Source organism: Meles meles, chromosome X (genome assembly GCF_922984935.1).
Source record: "Meles meles chromosome X, mMelMel3.1 paternal haplotype, whole genome shotgun sequence".
NCBI lineage: Eukaryota > Metazoa > Chordata > Mammalia > Carnivora > Mustelidae > Meles > Meles meles.
Window position 1 is genome coordinate 9,913,879 of NC_060087.1, and position 20,896 is coordinate 9,934,774.

Consider the following 20,896-nt stretch of genomic DNA (forward strand, 5'->3'; position numbering starts at 1 on the left):
CACTCTATGTGCCTAAGACAGTACTTGGGATGTTGCGAGCGCTGCATGCGTGTTTCACTTGCAGTGGGACTTAACAAGGCACAGTTGGCAGCGCCCAGAGACATTTCCACCTGCCCCACCTGGAGAGTGGGTGCTTCTGGCACCTACAGGTGGAGACCAGGGATTCTGGGACCGGTCCTGCGATGCACAGTACAGCCCCCGAAGGCAAAGATTTCTCTGGCCCCAAATGTCAGTCGTGTAGACATTGAAAAACCCTGTTCTAAATGGTTGAGTAGAGCACCTGGGTGGCGTCTGCCTTCGGCTCAGATCGTGATCCCCAGGCTCCTGCAATCGAGCCCCATATTGGGCTCTCTGCTCAGCGGGAAGCCTCCTTCTCCTCCTGCTTCCCCTGCTCGTACCCCCTCAAATAAATAAATAAAATCTTTTTAAAAAATAAAAAAATGATTGAGCAAATGACTTACAAGTCCCCCAAATTAGTTTCATCAGAAGATGAAAAAAAGGTCCCTTTAAGGAAAATTAAATCATAAAATCATCCCTGCAATTGGTGCTCTCGGTTAATGAAACGGCCCCGACTGGATCTTTGCGGCTCTGAACCGAAGAAGCCGGTGGGTGGGAGAGGCAGAGCTGGGGCACTTGCTGACCTTGACTAAGGATTATTAACTTGCGGAGAATTCAGTCCTGCAGCGGAAAGCCCGTGGTCACATGTGCATTCCTTGTCAGTTAAAGAGACCAGGAACCATTTTACGTTGTATTTCATATGCCCAAGGAAACAATCCCAGCCCTCCCCAAAATATACGACTCAAGTCTTTTGTTCCCAAAGCTGGTGGCAGTCACGCCCACCACCAGGTCAGACAGTATGTAAAGGAGCAGCAGGCTTCAGTCAGGGCCCAGAAGGCCACTTGGTGGCTGGGCTCACTCCTTCAGGTCTCTGGATCAGGGCTCAGCAAGCTAAGGCCTGAAAGCCAAGGCTAGTGGCCATCTGTTTTTATATGACCTGTGAGCTAAGCCTGGTTTTACCCTTTTTGTGTGTGTGTGTCTAAGATTCTATCCATTTATTTGGCAGAGAGAGAGAGCACAAGCAGGGGGAGCAGCAGGTAGAGGGAGAGAGAGAAGCAGGCTCCCCGCTGAGCAAGGAGCCCGATGCGGGGCTCGATCCCAGAACCCTGAGATCATGACCTGAGTCAAAGGCAGAAGCTTTAACCCACTGAGCCACCCAGGTGCCCCTGGTGTAACCTTTTCAACTGGTTAAAGTTAAGCCAACAGAAGAATGGTATTACATGACTCCTGGAAAGTATATTAAATTCAGTTTCAGTGTCCATCAATAGAAGTTTTATTGAGCCCAATTATGCCCATCTGTTTGCTGTTGCCCACTACTTCCCATCTGGCTGTTCTTGGCCTTGGACAGAGATCGTTCAAGCCTATTGATGGCAAAGGCTGAAATATTTACCATCGACCCTTTCTGAAAAGCATTTGCCAACCTCTTCTCTACGGTTAAAGAGTTTAGCAAATGGTTTTCCTTGGAGGCAGTGAGGAATGAGATCCCACCCTGGGCCAGAATCCCTGATGCGTGGCCCAGCTGGGGACTTAGACAAACTCTGAGACTTTCTAGAGCCCTTCCGCCTCTGAACTGTTCGGGGGGGGGCGGTGTGGAGAGTCCAGTTTTGGGTAGTGGTTCCCAGGTAGCCGATGAGGTACACGCACAGCATTCTTGTCGGGGACAAAGCCACAGGGCCACGGCGTCACGTGACCACACTTGGCGCCAGAACAGACACAGACCTAGACCGCCCCTGTGTCTGCACAGAGCAGATTGGAAAATTGGCACCCAACACGGTTCGGAGACAGACTCTTGGCCCCTTTCACGTGCCCTAGTTTTATAGATTATGTAACCAGATTCTTTTAACCCAGCAAAGAAAGAAACGGACAGCACTCATGACTGGGGAAGGCGGGCAACCCCAAATTCAGGCGTTCAGAATCTAATCGAGCCCTTAGGGCAGGTTTATCGAATTTCACCAGCTGATTGTCCCCTCTTCTGTTCACCTACCGGCAGGAACGGGTGAGTCTCTGTTGCCCTTTTCTGTGTTTTCCACACTAACATGCGACTCTTTATCCCCAGTCCAAAGGATCATGGGCTGTCCCCTTCGGCGCTGCAGCCCGGGGTCTGTCGCTACGGGACCAAGCTGGCCTGCTGCTATGGCTGGAGAAGGAACAGCAAGGAAGTCTGTGAAGGTAGTTGTGGGAAAACTCAGACGACCCCGGGCTCGAGTCGTCGGCCAGTGTCCTCAGGTTTTTATCCGGGACACCATGAACTGTCACCAGACGGTCCATCACTTGTCACCAAATCCCCTCATCAGTTAAAAAGGATAAACTCTTACCTGCGTGTCCCATACACTTTAGGTACTGGTGTGGATTGTGCTGGATTATACATGGTAAAGGGCAAAAATGTTAGCTTCTTTTTTTTTTTTTGAGAGTAACAGTACTACCTTCTTTCTGTCTCTGCCTCAAAGTCCTCCTCTCTAGCTGGTTCAGAAATATCTGGATAGCCCACAGGTGAAGACAGAGCTTGATAATATCCAGAATCTATAAACCACTGAAAAACACTGATGACACTCCCACTTGTCACCCACCATCAGTTTCCTGGTGACATGATGACAACAGTATCAAGATACTAGAAAAAATACTTGAAGAGCATTATTGCCTCCCTAGATGAAGCAAGTGAGAACATCCCCCTGGGACCTTATCAGTTCAAAAAGAGGGTGGGTCCTTACACTGGGTGTATACTGTCATGGTCACGGGCATTGTCTTGGGAATGTCAGAATGTCAAGGTCAAGGTAAGCCAGCTGAGGCTCCACTTCCTCTGCAACTTGGAGAGATTAATCCTTGCTTCAGAAGGGAAGGAGTGTAAGCATTGAACGGTATGCTCATGACCCAGCGTGCATAGAAAATATCTCGTAAATCACCCTTGACTCAGAAAGGACCCATGACTCTCCTGTTCCTTCAGAGCCCATGTGGTGCAGGCATTAAATGTTGCTGTGTTCTTTTTCTAGACACAGCGCATTTTTATGTGAGAGCAGTCAGGTGGAAAGGATCGCATGATTTGGAGTCTTAGAACTGCTCGAGCCTCGAGCCTCAGCCCCTCCTGCCATAAAACTTAAAAGGCTCTGGTGAATAAGTGAGGGTGATCTTTGGCTTTCTGTAAGGTCTACTCTGTAACTAAATCAGAGCAGTCTGGCCACGCTGCAGCCAGCTGGTCGCGTTCTCGATACTTCTGTAGACAGCGTAATACCACTGGCATGGAAGGATGTAAAGCGAGCTGTTGAAAGAGCACGTGCAGAGGGTTCAAGCACAATGCTCAGTGTGCACGTTTGGCAAGCCCAAGAGCTCATCGGCACCCCCGCAGCCCCAGTGAAATGTTGAAGTATTAAATTGCAATGGTTATTATATCTCAAGTCTGTATTCTATCCAATTTGCATGGTCCTTCTTGACAGTAAAGCTGTGTGCTCCCTAAAGCACCAAATAACAGAGCTCCTAAGCCAGAGCGCGGGCTGCGTGGTAATGACAAGAGAAGACGTGCCCACCTGCCCGAATGGGCAGGGTCGCACCCCAGCCTGGAAGGTCCCAGTACGCCTGGATTCCACTTCCGTCCGTCTGTTCACCCTTCGCTCCTCCAGACGCCCTGACTCCAGGCTGCAGCTTTCTGAATCTTGGCTCCTGCCCTGCCTCAATCTGCTCTGAGGGCCGGATGACTCAGCTCGGTACCCTTAGCCTTCAAGTGTATGTCACTTAGCAAGATGAGGTAAAGAGTCATCCCTGAACAAATCCCAGTGAAAAGCCGCAGATGGAGGAGTTGGAGGGAGGAATGAACAAGAACTGTAGCTAAGGTACACTTCAGTCCCAGGCCAGTTTAGACATAAAGTAAATTTCCCTGTATTGTAGATTGGCTGTTCAAGTTACAGATCCAAAGCCGCTGGAAATGGAAAACATCTTGCTGGAGCTTTGACCTTATAGCAGCGAGGGTAACCTCCGCCATTTCTCTTAAGTTCGGTTTGGCCTTGATCCTGGCTTTCCTGTCTGGCCCACATTGAAAATAACTTTCCAGGGAGCAATCAGAGGTATTCAAGGCTTTAAAAAGTTAAAAAAATGTATTTTCCTAACATCTAAACTTAAAGCTGCGTCTCTAAGAGCATATCCATAACAAAATAGACTCTGGAAAGCAAAATTCTCTTTTGTCTCCAGGAGGGAAAGAATTTTGCCGAGAAGCATTTTTGCCTTGCCTTCTCACTTAAGATTTCTTCAGAGCCATAAAATGGTTCCCTGTTAAAAGGTCTACACCGATTCCTTCACTTACGGTTTGAAACTATCTGAGTGTCTGATGTGTCCATAGCACTAGTAAATGCGTCAGGAAAAACAAAGATGAATGTTTAAGTCCCTGTTCTGAAGGTGCTGGGAATCGGGTAGCAGATCTAAGTGAAGGATAGAAGCCAAGTGTAGGTCTAATTATTTCAGAAGATGGAGCCTGGTCAATTTCACGGGCGAGGCCCACCCAAGTTCTGTGGGATTCTCAAAGCTGAGTGGAATTCTGTCATGGCCGGAGAAATCAGTGAAGGCTTCCAGAAGGAGGGCTCATGCCAGGTAGCTCTTGAAGGAGCAGCAGGATATTAACCACTGGAAGGTGGGGAAGGGGTGCCCCGGGTGGGGGTAACAACACAGGAAGAGGCAGAAAGGGTCCGGTTTAGAGAAGAGCAGGCAATCTTGTTTGACCATAGTGTCGCCCATGTGTCAGGAACAGAGTACGTCACAGGTGCAAAGTAAGACCGAAGCCGGGTCATAGTGATGATACCTGTGCGAAGTTCAAAAGGCAGTAAAGATTATTTGGTGACTTCTGTGCAAGGCACAGCATGATCAGAGCCGTGCTCTTGGAGGACGACATCGGTTTGATGTCGTATCTGATACCAGATTTCCCAGGAGCAGAGCCTGTGAAAGTGATTTTTGTGTCAGTCCTCTGTTGAGGGGTTCTCTCTGGAGAGATCTGTGAGGGACCGTGGAAGCGGGGGAAGGAGCCAGGCAAAGATATGGTTTCAAGATCCTGATCTTGATCAGCCTGATCCCACAGGGAGCTCTACACCACAGACTTTGTCCTGCCCCGAAAGCAAGGGCCAGGCTGTTAGACCCCGTATCAGTTAAGCACCGGGTCACCGGGTCATTTTGGGTCCAGGTGACTGGGAGATAGATGTTGACATTAACAAAGAATAGGGTTTGGGGTCGAGGGAGGAGATGCTGGGGTCAAGCCAGAGACTCAAGGGGAAGGGAAGTAGGCGGCATTCCTGGGCCATTGCCACGCCATCCTTTCAGGCGCTGGCGAGTTCCTGAGCTCCTGCTGGATCCGGACACGGAAACTGCTCGGGGGGCTCCCGATTCCCCATAGACTCCTTTCTCTCTCATTCATTTTTCCTTTGTTCTCTCCCCTCCTTCTCTTTGGGCTTTTCCATCTTCCTTTTGTCCCATCCACTGCCTCTTCTCCCTACCTCCTCCCTATCAGCCAGACTCAAACTTCCCATCATCTTTGACTATTTTTTCTTGCCCCCAATCCAGTGAAAGTTTCTTTTCTTGGTGTTTCTCCCATCACTTCTTTCATCAAACAAGTGTTTCTGGAGTGCCCAATTTGTGCCAGGTGTCTGGATATAGAAGTGAAAAAAACCAAACAGACAGAAGAAACAAATCCTGCCTCTGTCGTGCCACCACGCCCCCTCCTCCTCACGAGTCTTCCAGTTCTCGTCTTTAGGGCTGGAAGTCGGGCCTCCCTGCCTTCCTTCTGTGGTTCAGTCATTTTGACTGATCATACAGAGCTTTAGAGATAGACTTTGATCATTCAAAAGCAAGATAGAGAAAATATGGAAGACAAAAAAGAGGTCAGTGACAGAAAGAAGGACGACCTTGGCACTTGACCAGGATTGCTTTGGAGTGGGTCCCTTCCAGCTCCCACATCGCATCTCTTTGTTTTTCCTGTCTTTTTTTTTTCTTTTCTTTTTTTCTTTTCAGCGTAACAATATTCATTGTTTTTGCACCACACCCAGTGCTCCATGCAGTACGTGCCCTCCCTATTACCCACCACCTGGTTCCCCCAACCTCCCACCCCCCGCCCCTTCAAAACCCTCAGGTTGTTTTTCAGAGTCCACAGTCTCTCATGGTTCACCTCCCCTTCCAGTTTCCCTCAACCCCATCACATATCTCTTTTTTTTTTTTTAAAGATTTTATTTATTTGACAGAGAGAAATCACAAGAGAGGCAGGCAGAGAGAGAGGAAGGGAAGCAGGCTCTCCGCTGAGCAGAGAGCCCGATGCGGGACTCGATCCCAGGACCCTGAGATCATGACCTGAGCCGAAGGCAGCGGCTTAACCCACTGAGCCACCCAGGCGCCCCCCCATCACATATCTCTTATTAAATGTTTGTGTTTATATGCAAAACTAGCCGCCTGTGGTCTGGGAGGCTTTGTTTTTCTTTGAGTGCCACTTGAGGCATCGGCAGTGCTAAGCAAGGTTATGATAAACTTGGCTGAACTCGCACTCCGTCGGGGTGGAGGGGTGAGGGAGAATGATCTAGTTCACAAAAAAGCGCTCTCCAGTATCCCGAAGGGGAAAACACAGCTAGAGAGGAAGCACCTCACCGTCGCCATCCCCCCATGGCTTTCTCCACCTGAGAGAAGGCTGCCGAGTTCGACCTGCGTCCATTTATTTCTCTGTGCTCAGTACTCCTGTTCTTTTTTCCTCCAAACACCTCTCCTTCCACAGCTACGTGCGAACGTGGGTGCAAGTTCGGTGAGTGCGTGGGACCAAACAAATGTAGATGCTTCCCAGGATACACCGGGAAAACCTGCAGTCAAGGTCAGTACTACAGGCCGGGGTCCAAGTACAGACGTACCCCAGAGCTTTCCGAAGTCATGCAGTTGTGATACACACTCCTGGGCCCGCCACTGGGTGGGTTGTAAGTCGACTCTTCGAATGAAAGGGGTTTCCAAACTAGATCTTTCAATCCATTTCTTCTAGAAAAATACAAAAGTCCCTCCAAAGTTTTTGTTAAGATGCCAGACAAAAGGCCTTTTTTTCCTCTTCTCAAATAATCTTTTTTTCCAAATTATAATAAAATAAAATAATAAATAATAATGTATAATAATATATTAATATATTAATAATAGCATATAATATATTTATAATTTATATATAATAATATATTAATAATATAAATAAAATTAATAATAATTTCCTAAATAATAATCTTTTTGTTCCTAAAATAATTTTCACTGTGTTTCTACACTACCAAAGTCATGCGTATTTTTGACTGGGGAAACAACAGCACAATGATGCGAAAGGATGTAAGGTAACAAGTGGGAGCGTCTTGTCTGCTCCCCTGACCCCTTGAGTTTACCCTCAGGCCCCGAAGGGCTCTGCTCCGGGTCGGTGCCTTCGTACTGCATGTGCGGGTCAGCGAGGACAGAGCCGGCTCGTGCTGCTCAAGGCTGTGTCCTTTGTCCTGAAGCAAACGCTTTGATCATTTGTATAAAAAGGACATCATTTAACCACTCTCATCCACGTTGTCTCCGATTTCTTGCCATCACACCCAGTGCGAAGCCACACGCCATCCTACACGGAACCTTGCACCCTGGTTTTATAGGGCAGATGTCTGAAAATAAAATTGTTGGCTTGGATGACATGTATGTTTTTATTATAATTGACGTATCTTAAGAGGTACTTTAGGACTTCTCATAAACTGTTTATCTGAAGATATTAAAGACTGTGTTTATACTGTTGACCACAGTGGTTCTCAACTTGGGCAGTTTTATTCCCCAGAAAGAGTTGCCAGATAAAATATAAAACTCAAATCAGATTTAAATTGCAGGTAAACCATTGATAATTTTATAGGGAACCTAGGTCTTAAATACTGCATGAGACATATGTCCACTAAAAGATTATTAGTCAGTTATCTAAAATTCAAATTTAACTGGGCATGCTGCTTTCTGTTTGCTCGATCTGGGAACCTTACCCCAGGAGACATCTGGCAATGTCCGAAGACGCTGTGGGGGTGCGAGGGTCACTCCTGGCATCTGCTGGGTAGAGCCCAGGGAGGGGGGCTGCTCTGCCTCATATAGTGTGTGGGGCGGCCCCCACTGCAGAGAAGGATCTGGCCCAAATGTCAGCAGGGCTGAGGCCCAGAGACCCAGGTGGGCAGAAGCCTGGAGTAATTAAGCAAGTGCCCGCAGTCCATAATACAGTTGGGCAAAGAACAGAGCATCAAGTTCAGCTGTCCTCGGGGCTGCCGGGCTTCTGGAGGGAAGGACGGAGTCTCAGAGATGAGCAGGCAGACACTCCACTGTGCCACCCCCCAGGCCTTGCTGCCAAGCCCCAAGGTTAGCCGTGGACACTCACGCACCAAAGGGGCCACTAGGCCTTCTGCTCAGAGGGGAACCTCTGAGTCTCCACTGTCCCACCACTAGCAGTGGGACAGTTCACACCAGAAAACCTGTTCCTCCGTTCATCCTGGATTCTGTCCCAAGATATCGTCTGCAGACGTTTGGAAGAGAGAAGATATTTTTCATGCTGATTTTCCATTCCCCGTGAAATATCAGTGTTGAGGGAGTGGTCTAGCTGGCTCAGGTTTGCCACCGTCTTGTCTCCTCCTGCAGCTTTCCTGGCGCCACGGGTGGCCCGATCAAAGTCCTTCCAGAGCCATTAATGGTGACAGGCCTCCGTCCTCCACGGTGGTGTCTTTCCCCCAGATGCTTCTCCCAAGCAAGGAGGGAGTCACCTCTTGAGTTAGGGCCAAGCGATGGGGTATTTCTGGATTTCCCCTTAATGTCCGATTATGTTTTTCTAGTCCCCCCTTTTGAAGGGGTCAGAACCCCTGCAGAGAAGGTGGGGTAGAGGGGATAAGCAGTGGAGGAGCTTCCAGATGTTCCACTAAGACACCAGAAAATTCCTGAGGTTCTTATAAGAGGGGAAAGCAGCCACTTCTTTATTTTCCACAATGGGCTTTGCCTGTTGCCCTGCTAAATTTTGGTCTTATGCAGAATTTGGTTCTTGTTTCCTTAGAGTGAGTTAAGCCACAAGGCACCCACATGACCACATCTCCAAAGATAAGCTCCTCTACCCATGATAGCTTTTTTTAAAAATATTTTATTTATTTGGGCACCTCGGTGACTCAGTCAGTTGGGCATCTGCCTTCGGCTTGGGTCAAAATCCTAGGGTCCTGAGATCGAGTCCCTCATTCTGCTCCCCTCTCTCAGCAGGGAGCCTGCTTCTCGGTCTCCCTCTGCCCCTCCCCCTGCTTGTGTGCTCTCCGTCAAATAAGTGAATTAAATTAAAAGATTTTATTTATTAATTTGACTGAGATACAGAGCACATGGGGGGAGGGGCAGAAGGAGAGGAAGAAGCAGACTCCACCCGGAGTGGGAACTGGATGTGAGGCTCGTTCCCAGGACCCTGGGATCATGACCTGAGCCGAAGGCAGACACTTAACCCACTGAGCCACCCAGATGCCCCCAAAAGTCATTCATTCTTAGTATTTAAATTCTTTTTTAGGAAATACTGAGAAGCACAGAGAAGAAAGTCACTCTCAATCTTACCCCCAGAGATTACCATTGTTGGCATTTAGAGCATAGCCTCCAAGGCTTAAATGGTGTCCTACAGCCTCCCCACCGATAGCTGCCTGCCAGGGCTCCTTCTGGAAGGGTGTGAGCCAACACAAGTTAGTCGGCCTGGGCAACCCAAAACAGGAACCACCGGAAGGAGGCGTTGCTCTGGGCACCTGTCATAGGCTGTCTGGGACAGTACTAAAGGCTAAAGTATCTAAATTGTATTTCTAGCTTTTTATTCAAACGTTATACACACAGAATTGTGCGCACATCAACAGTATACTGCAGAGTGAACTTTCAGACTCATCCACACAACCAAGAAACGGAAACTTAACAGCCTTCCTGAGAACCCCACGTACTCCCCTCCAGTGACTTGCCCCTCCCACCCCCAACAAGGAACTCTGTCTTGACCTTTTACACCACAGATTAGTTGTGCCTGACTTTTTTTTCTTAAGATTTAATTTTATTTATTTGAGAGAGAGCAAGAGAAAGCATGAGTGGGGGGAAGGACAGAGGGAGAAGCAGACTCCCTGCTGAGCAGAGAGCCCGATGCGGGGTTCCATCCCAGGACCCCAAGATCATGACCTGAGCCGAAGGCAGATGCTTAACCAAATCACCCAGGTGCCCCTGTGCCTGACTTCTTAAAAAAGATTTTTTTTTTATTTTTTCAAAGATTTTATTTATTTATTTGACAGACAGAGATCACAAGTAGGCAGAGAGGCAGGCGGGGTCGGGGGGAGGCAGGGTCCCTGCCGAGCAGAGAGCCCGACGTGGGACTCAGTCCCAGGACCCTGAGATCATGACTTGAGCCAGAGGCAGAAGCTTAACCCACTGAACCACGCAGGCATCCCAAAAGATTTTATTTTTAAGTGGGGCTCCCACTCAACCCCGAGATCAACAGTCACGTGCTCCACTGACTGAGCCAGCCAGGCGTCCCTCGCCCGATTTCTAATGTGCTCCTTTGTCTTCAGCTGCTTCCTCTCACTCCCCGGGTCATGAGCTTCACCTGTTGTGGCTTGGAGCTATAGTTGGTTCGGCCTCATTGCTATATAGGATTCCTTTGCACGAGGATACAGGTCCTCTCTCCTCTCCTGCCCTCTGTTGGGAGCGGTAGGATTCTCTGCAGCCTGCGGCTATTGAGAATAGTGCTGCTGCGATCATCTCAGTACACATCTCCTTGGCGGGCGCACATCCACGTTGCTGCTGGGGGTCCGCCTGGGAGTGGCATCGCTAGGTCATGCATATCCGTGTCTCTAGCTACAACAGATTCTGCCCAGCAGCTTTCCAAAGTGGTTCTGCCCCTTTGCCTCCCCTCCGTGTCTGTACGGTTGTCCTGTTTGCCCCACACCCTCGTTAGTCCTTCAGAACGGAGTTTGACTGATAATTGGAGAAGAGGCGAGTCATTGCCTCTTCATGTAAACTTACCCCCCCCCTCCACCGGCGGGGTCCAGGGAGGCCGGCCCAACCCTCCGTCTCGATGTCTCCCGATGTAGTTAGCCTCTCTTCGTGTTCTGCCTGCCCCCTGCAGATGTGAACGAGTGCGGAGTAAAGCCCCGGCCGTGCCAACACCGATGTGTGAATACGCACGGCAGCTACAAGTGCTTTTGCCTCAGCGGCCACGTGCTCATGCCGGATGCCACATGTGCGAGTAAGTTCCAGCGGCCAGGCTGCCTGCAGTCATCCTTCGAGACCAGATGTTCGAGACCATAGGAACAATTTCTTTTAAAAATCATGGTAAAATAAGTATGACGTGAAAGTCACCATTTTTAAACCATACGTTTCAGTGGCATTTAGTACATTTACGATGCTGTACAACTACCGCCACTGTCTAATTCTAGAACATCCTCGTCACCCCAAAAGAAAACCCTGTGCCCATTAACGATCATTCCCCATTCCTCCTCCCCAGTACCATGCCCCCCCCCCGCCACACCCACTCATCTGCTTTCTGTCTCTCTGCATTTGCCTATTCTGGACACCTGCTTTTTATTTTATTTTTTTTTTTAAGATTTTTTTTTTATTTTTATTTATTTATTTGACAGCGAGAGACAGGAGATCACAAGTAGGCAGAGAGGCAGGCAGAGAGAGAGAGAGGGAAGCAGGCTCCCCGCGGAGCAGAGAGCCCGATGTGGGACTCGATCCCAGGACCCTGAGATCATGACCTGAGCCGAAGGCAGCGGCTTAACCCACTGAGCCACCCAGGCGCCCTGGACACCTGCTTTTTAAAGAAAGAGGCGAACTGGGGAGAAAAATAAATTGCATGTCTCTGTATATGTAGGGCATTTGGGGTTTCTTCATGAAAATAAGCATATTGTTTTAGGGAGGTGATCAAGTTAAATTCCATTTGGGGACATCAGTTCTTCCCAAGTGCCTTTCTCACGCCCCTTGCCCTGTGCTCACAGATTAGTGACTCTTGTTGGAAATACATTCCGATTCACATTCCTGAAAAGAAAAGCCTTTCTGTGATAAAGAGAAACCCATGTCCTGTGGGAGGTAAGAGTATATCCATCCATTTATCCAAAGGGAATCAGGTTTACTGTTGCAGCTGAAAGGCAGACCCGTCCTCCCTGCCTGTCTCCCTTCCTCGTCTCTTCCCCCACCCCCTCCAACCCCCCCCCCCCCAATCTCTTATGGCTTCTGCTAGCTTCCCGTGGTTACGGAGTTATGGACTTCTTGCCCATCTGGGGCTTTGCCACGGTTACACAGTCTCGGCTAGTGCATGGTTTGCCGCTCCCCTGGCTTGTCCTTGTGTTTTCCGCCCTTGGTAAAGGGCCCCAACAACCACCAGTCACCTAGAGCCTCTGTTGGCAAGGAGGCTTAGGAGAGAAAGCAGACATTCAAAGTCTTTTTAAAAAATCCTTATTGTTGAATAAAAGTTATATGAATGTGGTAAAAAAAAATCCTTATTGTACTAAATGAAACAGAAACCCACAAGAGGCAAATATGTTTATAATATATATGATATTATATATAAATATTATGTACTTGAATGAAATCTTGTCAGGCGTGCGGCCGTGTAACCACTACCAAAGAGAACTTTGCCAGAAACCCCCTCCCTATCACATCATGGGAATCACTGGCTAGGTGTTTATACTGATCACTTAACATTTTTATTTTATTTTTTTTTAAGATTTTATTTATTTATTTGTCAGAGAGAGAGAGAGAGCGAGCACAGGCAGACAGAGTGGCAGGCAGAGGCAGAGGGAGAAGCAGTCTCCCTGCCGAGCAAGGAGCCCGATGTGGGACTCGATCCCAGGACACTGGGGTCATGACCTGAGCCGAAGGCAGCCACTTAACCAAGTGAGCCACCCAGGCGTTCCCCACTTAACATTTTTACAAAGCTCTATGCTAATGGATGTTTTGAAACATTCCATGAAGGCCTAATTGGTGCCAAAAAAGGTATGTTTTTCCAGATAGAAGGATAGAATTAGAGAAATGGTGAAAACTAAGTTTAAAAGAAGACAACTAAAGAGAAAAGAGAATGAATGAGAAATGTTGCCATCGGTAGGTATTCGTTACATTACCTTGACACGTGTATCCATCTTTGTACCTTCTTTTTCTATTTCTGCATGTGGAAGGGTTGCTTGGACTCCCAGTTTAGAACTCAGTGCGTCCAGGTCAAACCTGGACCTCATCTGATTTTAGTTCACCTGACTCCTGGCAGTTTCTTTTGTCCTGCTGGATGATTTGGTATGTTATGGATGGTGCTGGATAAAGGGGGCGTATTCACTACACTTCCTTGTTGGAGACACCCGTGATCCATATATAGACTTTTGCTAAGGAAATACATTTTTGTGGGATAAGTTGTGTTTAGCAACAAGTAACAGAAAAATCCACGTAAATTATCTCATTTACTAAAAAAGCCGGAGGCAGGCAGGTCCAGAACAACTCAGTAATGACTCACTCTCTGCCATCCTCAGGGTGCTGATTTTATCCTCACACTTGTGACCTCATAGTCACAAGATGGCTGCCCCAGCTCCAGATATCACGTGTACATTAAAGGGAGGCCTGATAAAGGGGAGAGGAATGATGCCAGTGAATGAATGACTCTTTCATGCTTGCCCCTTTCATCATGCAGCAGCATCTTTTCCAGAAGTCCTGCTCCTGCCAGCGGACTCATCTTTGTATCTCTTTTGGCCATAGCTGGGTCCTATGGCCACCCACTGTTGCTCCAAGGGAAGCTGGGATGAAGATAAGTAACTGGCTTTCCTGCCTCAATGATGGAAGTGGTGAGAGGGAAAGGACTCCTGGAGGGATTGGGGCAGTCAGTCAGTCATATTCGCTACATGTTTTCACACAGGCGTGGAAATGACCAGGTCTCATGACTTGAGTGGCTCTCACTGAGGCTAAGTATGTATGGAGAGATCTATAGAAGGGATTTTTTCCCCTAATAAGTCAGATCGGTCATCCCCATCCGAGGTTGCATTTCTGCCTAGAAAGGCCCACAGGTGACAGAAAGTCGTGATAAGAGAATGTATGAGAGAAGGATGCAGCCTTTGGTGACCGAGGGGTGCCTGCCTGCGGAATGGACCATGGCATCACCAAGATGCCGCCTAGATGCCCCGGGGGTCTCGGACTGTGACATTCATTCTGTAATACATTCTGTGTACCACCCCGAATGTCCTACAATGCAGAGATCCTTTCTCAGTGAGAGCTTTTTACCGGCTCAGGAGGGGAAGGCTCACGCTTATGTCCATTTTCAGACTCCAGGACGTGTGCCATGGTGAGCTGCCAGTATGCCTGTGAGGACACGGAGGAGGGGCCGCACTGCCTGTGTCCGTCCCCGGGCCTCCGGCTGGCCCCCAACGGAAGAGTTTGCACAGGTAGGGCTGCCTGGCTTCCTCCGCGCCTCCTTCCCCTCTACTGCCTTCCTCCTCTGTCACTCAGCACGATCTGCTTGTTGACTAGACTGAAAGCTCCTGACAGATTTCTGCCCACTTCGAACCAGCTGACCACATAGGCTCTAGACACACTTTGGGAGGCTAGACAGAACACTCCTCTGTTCCTTGGGGATTGTCTAAGGCCCTAGTGGAAAAGAGATAGGGGTCATTTTATGTTAGTATATTTACCCTGCATGTTTCCCTTCCACTAGCATAGAAACCTGCTACTTACCTGTCATTCAGTGAATAAAATCCCAAGGGCCATTGGTCTCCGTTTTGGGTTCCAGCTCATATTTTCCTACAAAAATGCAGTTACTTATTTTTTGTTTTTAGATCTAAGACTATTGAGAACAGTATGTCCTTTCTGCGTTTGTTTGAGTTAGCAAGTAACCAATTTCCCTTTGTCTTTTTTTTTTAATAAAGATTTTATTTATTCACTTGACAGACAGGGATCACAGGTAGGCAGAGGAAGAGGAAGGGAAGCAGGCTCCCCGCTGAGCAGAGAGCCCGATGTGGGGCTCGATCCCAGGACCCTGGGATCATGACCTGAGCCGAAGGCAGAGGCTTTAACCCACTGAGCCACCTAGGTGCCCCTCCCTTTGTCTTTAAAGGTTGCTCTAAATGATCTGAACTATCTGAACTAAGTATTCCAAAATCATCTCTCTTGGCGGGATGAGCAAACTGGATCCATGATGTTAAAGGAGGAGAGAGAGCCCTCCTTTCTAGCTTGGAGTTCAGTCAAACCAATGGATTAGAACTTCAGTCTCTTGCTCTCCCCTGTCTTATTTTGTGTCTTAGTTTTGGGCCCCACAGAAGCTGACCCTGAGCAAGTAGTTGACTGGGGAGGTGACCCCAGGGAACGCTGCTTGAGGAGGAGGTGAGGGAAAGGCCTGGGCGAGTTTAAGGAGCAGATTAAGCCTCTGTTCCCCTCTACGAGACAGGGGAAGCTGCCTCCGGGCTTTCCTCCTGGGTCAAGGGCACTGGGGATTTATGCACCAACTCCTGTTCTTTATTAACTGGGCACGCGCTGCTCTGGAACCTTGACTCCCCGGCATGCCCGGCCCAGCCTGGGTGAGTGTCACTGCACAAGGTCGCAGGTGCCGCCTTAGGTAGAGAAAGGCTGTGTGCCAGGGGCGATGGGTGGGGCAGTCACAGGGTACCCTCATGGCTGATGAAACACTTCTTGCCTTACTTCCCTTGTGGATCTGAACTATGTTCAGTAACCGAACTGTATATTCTCATCATTATGTACTGACATGCAAGTGAACACACAGCATTAAGAAGGACTGTCACACGGAACCAGTGGTGGAAGGGTTGTTAATCTTTTTTATTTAAATAAGCAAACACCTGTGCAATTCAATGTTCTTCCTTGTTTACTGCAATAGAAATATTTCTCAGTGCTGGATGTCTATTTATCCCAAATGCACATACCTTGATAAGCCGCATTTACAAAGTTCAGTCAAATAGGTCCTAAATGAGTGAAATAGTTTTTTTTTATGTTGACATTTATTTGTTTAATTTTTTTCCCGTTTCTTTTTTTTTTTAAGATTTTATTTATTTATTTGACAGACAGAGATCACAAGTAGGCAGAGAGGCAGGCAGAGAGAGGAGGAAGCAGGCTCCCTGCTGAGCAGAGAGCCCGATGCAGGACTCGATCCCAGGACCCTGGGATCATGACCTGAGCCGAAGGCAGAGGCTTTAACCCACTGAGCCACCCAGGCGCCCCTCTTTTTTTTTTTTTAATTTATTTTCAGCGTAACAGTACTCATTGTTTTTGCGCCACACCCAGTGCTCCATGCAATACGTGCCCTCCACAATACCCACCACCTGGTTCCCCAACCTCCCACCTCCCGCCCCTTCAAAACCCTCTGGTTGTTTTTCAGAGTCCATAGTCTCTCATGGTTCATCTCCCCTTCCAGTCTCCCTCAACTCCCTCTCCTCTCCATCTCCCCATGTCCTCCATGTTCTTTGTTATGCTCCACAAATAAGTGAGACCATATGATAATTGACTCTCTCTGCTTGACTTATTTCGCTCAGCATAATCTCTTCTGGTCCCGTCCCTGTTGCTACAAAAGTTGGGTATTCATCCTTTCTGATGGAGGCATAATACTCCATCGTGTATATGGACCACATCTTCCTTACCCATTCGTCCGTTGAAGGGCATCTTGCTTCTTTCCACAGTTTGGCGACCGTGGCCATTGCTGCTATAAATATTGGGATACAGATGGCCCTTCTTTTCACTACATCTGTATCTTTGAAATAGTTTTTTTTTAAAAGCCCGGTAGGGGCACCTGGTGGCTCAGTGGGTTAAGCCTCTGCCTTCGGCTCACGTCATGATCTCAGGATCCTGGGATCCAGCCCCGCATCGCATCGGGCTCTCTGCTCGGCAGGGAGTCTGCTTCCTCCTCTCTCTCTCTCTGCCTGCCTCTCTGCCTACTTGTGATTTCTCTCTGTCAAATAAATAAATAAAATCTTTAAAAATAAATAAATAAATAAAAATTTTAAAAGCCCTGTAAAATAAAAATTTTGGCCCTGCTCTTTGAGAATAATCTGATTTCATTAGATTCATAGGGTTTGGCATTCCTCGGTAAAATAAGATAAATATAAGACTCATTTTTCCCCACCTTTGATATGACGGGTGTCATTTTTATTGAAGGGAAAGATAATCTGCACAAAAGTGGTCCCTGAAAAATTATTTTGGTCAGTCCAAATGTATTTAGTCTTTTAAGAATGCAAAGAGAACAAACAGTAAGCCAGCACTAACTTGCATGTTTACCCACAGGTCCAAATTAACAATATAAAACATCTATTCAATTTGACAGCTTAAAGTGAAAGCAAAGCCTGAGTCTGGATATTTGGGTCAGCATAGCCACGTGCCCCTCAGTAGCCTAACTCTCAAAGAAAGCAGGGAAGCCTGTTGTCTGCTCAAGTTCCATCACGACATCATTACACTTGACCCAAAATTTATGTTTAAAGGTAGTTGTAGCAAACCACAGCTCTGGCATTTGGGTCAGTATCGTAGGAGCCCTGGGGGAACTGGCCGATGAAATCATTCTTCCATAGAAGACAACCTTGAAGGTATGTATCCAGTTTGCTTAACGTGTAGTTACCTGACTTGGTTTTCAAAAGTTGTATATGCTATAATAGCTGGAAAAATAATTCCGTCAACGAGCACGTCATGTCTCTGTGCCAAGTGCCAGCCATACGCTCCCTGCCCTGGAGAGATGGGGATGTGAGTAGCCACATGGCAGAGAGATGATGTCTCAAAAACCAGATGTGCAACGTGACGGAAACACACTGCGTGTGTATTGGTGTGAGCATGCACACGTGTGTGTCTTAAGGGGAGAGTGCTTTTCTTGCCATCACTGACACCTTCTGGTTCTCCATCCTAGACATCGACGAATGTGCCTCCGGTAAAGCCGTATGCCCTTACAATCGAAGATGTGTGAACACATTCGGAAGCTACTACTGCAAATGTCATGTTGGTTTCGAACTGAAATACACCAGGGGCCGGTATGACTGTGTAGGTAAGAGTCGGCGTCTTTTTCTTCTGCCGTCTCCCCAGCAGACCTGTAGGCTTTGTCTGCAGGTGTTCAGATGTCAATTCAGTCTATACTTGAACAATCTACTGTACTGACCAGTTGAACAATATAAAACAAGTCACTTTGTTTGTTTGTTTCTGGCTTTTACGGAACGCTGGTGAGATGAATTAGGTGAGGTCAGGTCAGTAAAGGTGTAAAGTAAGGGACTGCCTTGTTTCTAGTTCTGCTTTGCAGGCAGATATCTTGAGATGATTTTTGTGGATTTTTTGAAAATCCGGTTGGTTTTCTTTTTAATGTTGGACTCCCCGGGTACGTATCTAAAAACGGGAACAAGAAAGCACAAAAGGAAGAATAAAAAGGCCTGTTTGGTCTTGATCTCAGGATCTCTTCATAACAGTTTCCTTTGCAGGTGGCTTTAGGAAAATATGTGAGGGGGCTGAAGGCACAGTCTCTTTCCTTCTTCGGCCCTGTCGTGGTCCAAGCTCCAAATCCCCTAAAACATTCGGTGGGTCACCGAAGCCACTCTCTGATAAGATTCTGGTCTCAGTCAGCTCTTGGCCTGCTCTGTGTGAAATCAGATATCTTGGCCTTTAGTGAAGGGATTCCAAGCCTGAATGTGCAAGTGAAGGGGGGTGTCTGGGAGCCCTTGGACGCACTCACATCGCCCTTGCTACAACGCAGGATGGGGCTTGCCCTACGGTGAAGGGAGATCCGGGCTCCCTGTAGATGCCTCTTTGTGGAGCATGTGGAGCAAACGTGTGTATAATGGGAACGCTGGTGGGTTGGGGGGAAAGTAGGATTTCATTCCACCCCCCATCCAGAGCATCCTGAAGCCTCCACATCTATCTGCACTCAAATTCTTTGAAACACAGAGGCTGGCATACACAGGCTCATAAAATCCATGTTTCTTGGGGGCTTGGCCCCCAGGCCCTGCTGCAGACACCCGGCTCCGTAGCTCGGCAAAGCCGCGTTTGTCTGGTTTGTCTGGACGGGGTGGGAAAGCACACGGGGAGCTTCCAAGGGAAATGCATCTTGTGATTCTAAGTGATTAAGATTAGCATCTGAGCTCCTTTGGTGGCTACATTCGAAACAATGGACTATTTTGTGGGCACACGTACCCCAAAGCGTGGAGAGCAGGTGAGATGGAGAAGAGGGCTAATGAGCTGCTCAATTGGGTAGGATTCGGCCAACTTTCCTGGTCTCCATCCAGCAGACGAGCTCCGACCAGCCTGACCCGGCTCCCAGCAGCTTTGAACAGAATGCCTGTGAGTTCAGATGATGTCAGTGGTTCAGAGCCCCCCATCCTTTGTTGGTTAGGCGTCCCAAGCCCTTCCACATGTAGAATTTATTTTCTAATACTGTTACTTCTGAATTAGACGGATGAAAAAGTTAACAAAAAAACTTGAACATCTTACAGCGTGTTGATAAGCAGGCAGGGTTGCCCCGGGGGCGGTGGGGCACACCACCGTGTGCTGGTGTCAGGCTGAGGCCGGGCTCTCCGCCAAGGCGTCGGGGGTTCCGAACACCTCTCGGTTCTCAGGCCCCACTCAGTTCGTTCGGCAGTGCTGGGAGGTTGGCCCTGGCGTTGCTCGAGTGATGGTCTTAGAGTAGGTATGGGGTCGTCTTCTAGCAAGCCCTGCTGCCACAGAGTTGTTCACGGAACGTTCTCATTTTTAGATATAAACGAGTGCGCCGCGAATACCCGTATGTGCAGCCTCTACGCCAATTGCCTCAATACCCAAGGGTCGTTCAAGTGTAAATGCAAGCAGGGGTACAAAGGCAATGGCCTTCAGTGTTCCGGTAAGTAGCACTTGCTCGTGGCATCTTAGCGATCCGCGGTAAAGTGTTCTTGCCATATGTCCTTCCTTCCTCCCTTCATTTGTCTCTCTGTGTGTCTCTGTCTCTCTGTGCACGTCTGATAGCTTGTGCGTGCCATATTTGAAAATTTTCACTCTGCTTCAGTCTTCTCTGCTAATCAGACCACACCTTCGTCACTCACTGAAGTTGTGGGCACCGAACTTAAAGACCAGCAAAGGTCCTGGATATTTCTCTGGTCACAACTTACTTTCAAATACTGAAAATAAGCTTGAAGGACAAATGGCGCCGTGCGAATGTTATCCGGCAGGATGGGGTAGTTTATGGTGCGGTAACAAGCCATCCTAAGACATCAGTGCCTCAGGACTACACACTTTTTAACCACATGAGTCCAAACTTCTTCCAGAACACACAACCGAAAGTATGATGAAGCTGACGTCACTTTATCAGTCATCCTGAAACCTACATTCACATTTTTTTAAAGATTCTATTTATTTATTAGAGAGAGAGGACTAGCGGGGGAGGGGCAGAGGAAGAGGGAAAAACAGACTCTCCACTGAGCAGGGAGCCCCACGCAGGGCTCGATCCCAGGACTTTGGGATCATGACCTAGGCCGAAGGCAGACGCTTAACCGACTGAGCTACCCAGGCGTCCCTGATTCACATTTTTAGCAAAGAGTCCCGTTTTCCATGTTCATGAATTCCTTAATGCTTAGGTGCCAAAATCTTAAATTGGTAAACCGAATGTATAACCAGAAAATGTCCGTGCTGTGAACAGCCAGGACAACAGGAGTGGGTTACTGCTCACTCATACTGTGTCCAGGGAGAGTTGTCCGGGTTTCTTCTCAGTGTGGTCACTTGGGGAGCCACGCCGGCAGAGGCGCCGTCATCCTACGGCACCGCAGTATCAGTCTGAGGCCTTGGCAATTTGTCACGGCGGGAAAGAAGCACCGACAACCACACAGCCGCTCTCGGTTCACTCAGCTTGGAAGTAGGGACAAAAAAATACGTCATCCCCCCTTGTGTCCAAAAAGGAAACTGG

The 20,896-nt window shown here is 48.2% G+C and overlaps 1 protein-coding gene across 2 annotated transcripts in view; it reads left to right on the forward strand.

Annotated features, from left to right (window-relative positions):
* EGFL6 (EGF like domain multiple 6) overlaps positions 1-20,896 on the forward strand; it is a 60,555-nt gene that overhangs the window by 18,655 nt on the left and 21,004 nt on the right. For both annotated transcript variants that reach the window (XM_045995176.1, XM_045995177.1), the window contains exons 2-7: positions 2,114-2,226; positions 6,785-6,877; positions 11,150-11,269; positions 14,322-14,441; positions 17,891-18,025; positions 19,718-19,840. In XM_045995176.1, the coding sequence (XP_045851132.1) occupies positions 2,114-2,226; positions 6,785-6,877; positions 11,150-11,269; positions 14,322-14,441; positions 17,891-18,025; positions 19,718-19,840 (704 nt within the window). The remainder of the gene's footprint in view (positions 1-2,113; positions 2,227-6,784; positions 6,878-11,149; positions 11,270-14,321; positions 14,442-17,890; positions 18,026-19,717; positions 19,841-20,896) is intronic.